The sequence below is a fragment of the Chaetura pelagica genome, unplaced genomic scaffold, assembly GCF_000747805.2.
Source record: "Chaetura pelagica isolate M959 unplaced genomic scaffold, ChaPel_1.0 scaffold107, whole genome shotgun sequence".
Taxonomy (NCBI): Eukaryota; Metazoa; Chordata; class Aves; order Apodiformes; family Apodidae; genus Chaetura; species Chaetura pelagica.
The window spans coordinates 661,417-667,416 of record NW_009953979.1 but is presented as its reverse complement, the minus strand read 5'-3'; the positions used below and the strand labels follow the sequence as shown (position 1 = coordinate 667,416).

At 53.4% G+C, this 6,000-nt stretch overlaps 1 protein-coding gene across 1 annotated transcript in view; it reads left to right on the top strand.

The window, feature by feature from the left end:
- Positions 1 to 1,042, top strand: part of OTOF (otoferlin) — a 106,105-nt gene extending 105,063 nt beyond the window's left edge. Inside the window, 3 exon segments of the mRNA XM_010002208.1 lie at positions 1 to 158; positions 333 to 433; positions 862 to 1,042. The exon segment at positions 1 to 158 is cut by the window's left edge and continues 23 nt beyond it. Of these exon segments, the coding sequence (XP_010000510.1) occupies positions 1 to 158; positions 333 to 433; positions 862 to 1,042 (440 nt within the window).
- Positions 1,043 to 6,000: the final 4,958 nt, after the last annotated feature.

The window sequence follows — 6,000 nt, the reverse complement described above, 5'->3', positions numbered from 1 at the left end:
CCCTCTTCCCACGGGGAGCCAAGACATCAAAGCTGTGCAGCCTGGAGATGGTGACAAATGAGGCAGAGCTGCCCATGATTTCCATCTTCAAGCAGAAGAGGGTGAAGGGCTGGTGGCCATTTGTGGCCAGAGATGAGAATGATGAGCTGGAGGTCACTGTAAGGATGGGGAAAAGGGAGGGATTTTGCATTCTGGGGACTGCATACTTTGCAGGCACCCTCCACTCCCTGCCACTTGCCTCTGTTCTCCCAGCTCCCCTCTGTCACCATGTGGTGGGGGGCTGAGGTGGGGAGCCTTGCCTAGGTCTCAGCACAACTCTCTGCTTCCTGTAGGGGAAAGTGGAGGCTGAACTGCACCTTCTGACAGCTGAGGAGGCTGAGAAATCCCCTGCTGGGCTAGCTCGCAATGAACCAGATCCTCTGGAGAAACCCAAGTGAGTAGGAAAGACCCCTTCCCAGCTGCCACCTGGGCTTCTGGGAGATGCTGTGGGGTGGCCTAGAGAAAGGGAAGCAAGCATGGGGAGGTGGAGAGGGGTTGCAGTGGGTGATGTTGGAGGTCAGGTTGGATGGGGCTTGGAGCAACCTGGTCTAGTGGGGTGTCCCTTCCCCTGCCAGGGTGTTGGAACTGGATGGTCTTTAAGGTCCCTTCCAACACAAACCATTCTGTGATTCCATTATTGTATGCGGACTTCTCTTGCCCACTCTCCTGATCCTCCTGGTTGGACTCTCACTGGGTGCAGGCTCAGCCAGAGAAGGGGATCCCGCACCTCCCTTTCCCCACCGTGTCCATTATTGCTTTGCTGGCTGTGCATCCTTTCTCCATGGCCATGGCATTAACAAGGGGTATTTGCTTTCCCTGCAGCCGCCCAGACACGTCCTTCATCTGGTTTCTGAACCCCCTCAAGTCCATCAAATACCTCATCTGCACACGCTACAAGTGGCTCATCATCAAAATCGTGCTGGCCTTGTTGCTCCTTATCATGATCGCCCTCTTCCTCTACAGCATGCCAGGCTACATGGTCAAGAAGCTGCTGGGAGCATGAAGCTTGGGAGCCTCTCCCATGTCCCCAGCCCTGCACGACAACCTTCCCCTCCACCCCAGCTTTGGAGGATATCTCCTCCGTGCTGCTGGGTCTCCTCTTCTGCATTCCTCCTCTGTGGGTCCCAGTCATGGCTTTGAGTCCCAGAGAAATGGGGCTGGAAGCTGGTGTTGATCCCAAGGCTGTGCATCCCTCACCAGGGCTGGTGGAGGTGCCCAGCTAGGGGCTGGGGGTCTCAGAGACCTTTGGTCTCCAGGGCCATGGCTGGTGGCCTCTTAGGGAGATCAGCCCCTGGCCCCAGGGGAACAGAGAGCTGGGGCTGGAGCTGTGGGAGCGCTCCCAAAAGGCTCTTTGGAGAGACATTCAGAAACAAGGATGAAGCAGGGACCTGGCAGGGAGCAGCTGGGGACAAGCCAGCCCCACCAGCATGGGGACAGCACAGAAGCAGCCTCAATACCAGTTCCCACTGCCAGCATTGTCCCTGCTCCACTCATAGCTCTGGAGGTCACTGTCCCCTGGTGCAGGGGTCCTCCCCACCATGGGGGGACCTCAGGAGCCCTGCCCTTCCCTCCCCATGACATCGAAGTGTCCAGCAGCTCAAACACCTTCCCAAGATTACCCATCCAGAGGTGGTGGTGGCCAGAAAACATCAGGGACTCACAGGGAGCCAGGTTGTCCAGCATTGTGAGCTCCCTGTGGCCTTCTTGAGTCTGAGTTTACTTTGTTTGAATTGATACGTCATGGCTGAAGTCGTCCTTTCCACATGTCCTGGGGAAGGGTCTGTTTCTCAGCTCAACATTCAGCTGCGGAGAAGCCACCTTTCTCAGCTTCCGGTGTACAAGACCCTTATTGAATCACTAGGGAGGTCTCGAGGACCTTTTTAGGATGCTACTGTTTTAATTAGTCAATAAAAATTGGCTTTCACTTCTGTGTGCTCTGCTGATGTCTAGCGGCAGTGGGGACAGGGACACACAGGCTCCTGCCTGGCCAGTCTCCCCTGTCCCTTTGGTGTTCCCAGGGATCTGAGGGTGAGGAATGATGTCTGTGAGGTCCCACTGTGCCCAGGGCTTCTGGGCAGAGGCTCAATGTGCTCCTTGCAGCCCTTTAGGGCTATTTGAAAGAGCCATAGGGTTCTCTCTCACGCCTAGATCAGCTCCTCAGTCATGGCTAACTCAAAGCCCAGCCTCAGTTCCAGCTGTGTCACAGAACTGCAGACAGGTTCGGGTGGGAAGGAACCTTACAGATCATCTAGTCCAACCCCCACTGCAGTGAGCAGACACATCTTCAACTAGATTTCTGGGCTGCCAGCTCACAGTCCAGCTCATGGTGAGCTTCTCATCACTAAGCACCCCCAAGTCCTTCTCCTCAGGGCTGCTCTCCATTCCTTCACCCCCAGCCTGTGCCCCAACCCAGGTGCAGCACCTTGCACTTGACTTTGTTGAACTTCATTACAATCATATAGACCCAGTTCTCTAGCCTATCCAGGTCCCTCTGGACAGCATCTCTTCCCAGGTGTGTCAACCACACCTTCGCAGCAGGGCTGCTCTCCATCCCCTCATCGTGCTGTGGGACAGGATGGCCCCTGCACCCTGTCTCTGCCTTCTCCTGACTGGCTGGCTGATCTCCCAGCTCCCCAAAGCTGACCTTGCCAGCTCTGGGATGCTCTGGATAAGGTGAGATGGTGGAGACATGGGGCAAGTCCAGCCCAGCAGCACAAGGCACAGAGCAAGGGGCCAGGTGAGCCCCTTGGGGGTGAGTGGTGCAGTCACTGTGTCCGTGGGTCTGTAGGATCCCCCAGCACACATGGACATGAGGCTTGAGCTCTAAACCTCCTTACTTTATCCCACATGGCCACAAATATTGCACAAATCACTTCTTTAAGGTCCCTTCCAATTCAAGCCAGTCTGAGATTCTATTTTTCTGTGATGACTACAATCTCATGAAGCAAACTTGCATGTACCATAACACTAGATGGAGGAGTAGTCTAGTATTCATATCAGATTCTCCATTATCTAACATGTAATATTTAATATTAGATTACATACATATAGATGTGTATATATATATGCATGTATGTTTGCACTATCAGGTGCATTAGACAGACCCCAGAAGGGGATCCAGCCACCCCAGAAGCAGGAGGATAAACCAACCCCAGGGATCCAAAGGGCCCATGACCACAGCCTGTGCTGCCAGCACAGTGTGTACCACCCAAACACTATTGTTATTGACAATCCCTTAAGTATATTACACCTACCACAACAATCCTCTTACAAGAAGCCATCGAGATGTCTGATACAGACAGGATGTCTCTTAAAGACACCTGAGCCTGAGCCCAGAGGGCTCTTGGATTCTGCTCAAGGCTTTGCCACCAGTCTGCAGCCTCCCCTGCTCAACCAGGACAGCTTCAGCCCCGGGGTCTCTGACTCTGCCCTCACCACACATGCAGCTCTGAGGTTCATGGGCTGCTCATCTACTTCCTGCAAAGAAGGTTTGAAGGTGGCCAAAGCCAAGCCCTCCACCCCTTGCCACGTGCAAGGCAAGGTTGGATGGGGCTTGGAGCAACTTGGTCTAGTGGAAGATATTCCTGCTCACTGCAAGAGGTTGGATTAGATGGCATTTAAAAGTCCCTTCCACCCCAAACCATTCTGTGATTTGCTGGTTTAGGGCATGGGATGTAAATTCTGCACCTTTCAGCCACTCTCCTGAGTCCCCCAAGAACTTCTGGAAGAGAAACATTGCTTTCTGCCCTGGGACATCTTCCTGGAGACAGTCACCAGCCCATTCCTCACTATTTAGCCCTGTGCCGCTTGTGTTCCCTCCTTGTCCCATCACAGTCCTCCTGATTCTAAACTGTGCGATTCACTCAATCCCTGCAGAAAGCCAGGCTGGGGCTCACAAGGACATACATCCTAATTCCTGACCTCAGCCTCCCAGGCTAAACCGGGGGTCTGTGGTCTCCTGCCTGGGGCCCACAGCCACCCAGAGCAGCTTATTCGTGCACTGGCACAGGGATAAGGAGGGGATCACCCAGATTAGCACTGAAGCTGAAGGTGCTGAGAGCTCCCTGTGATGGCGAGACGCTCTGTTGGGGAAGAGCTGAATCCTGACTTTGTCACCACAGTCATGGTACTACCAAAAAAACACTACTTTCCAGTGACATCCAGCCTCATATTTTCCCTGGAGCCCTTTCCAGAATCCAACTGGATTGACCATTACATCAGATGAACTCCGGTTGAAGCAGGTCATGATCCTGGCTTCAAGGAAGCAGGAAAGCATTGTCCAGTGAAACCAGCATAGAATCAACTGTGGCTTGGGAGAGAAGGGACCTTAAAGCTCACCCAGTCCCAACCCCCTGCCATGGGCAGGGACACGTCCCACCAGACCAGGTTGCTCCAAGCCCCATCCAACCTGCCCTCCAACACTGCCAGGGATGAGGCAGCCACAGCTGCTCTGGGCAGCTTGGGCCAGTGTCTCACCACCCCCACAGCAAAGAATTTCTTCCTCAGATCTCATCTCAATCTCCCTCCCCTCTTGCAGCTTGATGCTGTTCCTCCTTGTTTTGTCACTCCATGCCCTTGTAAAAAGTCCCTCCCCAGCTTTTCCTGTACCATGTCCTAGGGTCCCAATAACCAGGAGGGTGCCACAGGGCCTGCAGAGCAGGGTTCATTTGCAGATGACATTCCAGGAGCTTTTTGCTGCCCAAATCTGCCTCCTTGTTGAGTGCTGCCTGCAGAAAGGGGAAAGAAAAAAAGAAAGGAAAAAAAAAAAAAAGGAAAAAAAAAAAGAGACCAACAGCATTAAAAGGCCTGGAAATTTTTATTCTTTACTTAACTTTAATAGTTTGGTTGAAACACAATAAATATTTCAGTAATAGCATTCAACAGACTGGAATTCAACCCCACTGCAGCACCTAAACTCCCAGCAACAGGACTCCAGGGACGGGATGGGGGTCCCTGGGAGTCCAGCAGTGCTGGGACTGCTGCTCACAGCCAGGCTGCTGGGTCTGAGCTGGCTTCAGTGACAAGCCTGCCCAGAGACCAGACCCACTCAGCTCCCAGGGAGCCCCTGAGGCTTATTTAAGGAGGGACAGAACCAAACCACATCAGCACAAGCACCAAATGTGTCTTTCCCTGCCTGCATCATTCCACAGCCCTGGGAAGCAGGACAGCAACCAGCAGCATCAGCTCTCCAGCCCAGAGGTTTGGAACTGAAGACTGGGCTTCAAAGCCCAATTAGTGCCCTTGCATTTGTTTCTAGAAGGACCAGGCAGTAGCACTAGCTCCTTCCCCACCCTGCCTGGGAAAACTGAGCAGCCACACAGACATAGGCCTCCAAAGATGCTCTGAAGGGTTGCAGAGAAGCTCCTCCCTCTCCTGCTCTAATACCAGGGGCCCAGAGAGCCAGGTCTGCTTGCAAAACCACCCAGGTGTAAAGGCTGAGTCTGAAACACCCTGGTTCACCCCACCCCTACAGGTTGGCTTTGATGCTGCTGCCTTGCTCTGCCTTTAGATGCAGGGTTACAGAGTGATTCAGTGCTCACTCAGAAGACAAGAGCCAAAACCAGCCTGGGTCCCACCACTGTCCTCTTCCAGAGTAGCTGGCAACAGCACAACATGGGCTCCTACCACAATCGGATGAAAGCTCCAAGGACAAAAGCAGGTGAGTCTGAAACACTGCCAGGGGGACATTCTGATGAATGAGGTCTCCAACCTGAAGCCCAGCAGCAGCTTCTACCAAATGGCCATCACAGATGCCACTGGCCAAGATGAACGTCACTGGGGAGGGCAAACAGCAAATTTCACTGAGAACCTCCACTCCTGGGGCAGTGATGCCCTGACCACCTGTCTTGTCCCACTCAATGAGTTTCAAGGGACGTAAACCACTTTATACCCAAAAAAAGTGCATGAGTCTCACTTCTGCAACACTGCCTGGTAAGAACAGCCAGGGCAAGTGGCCTAGAG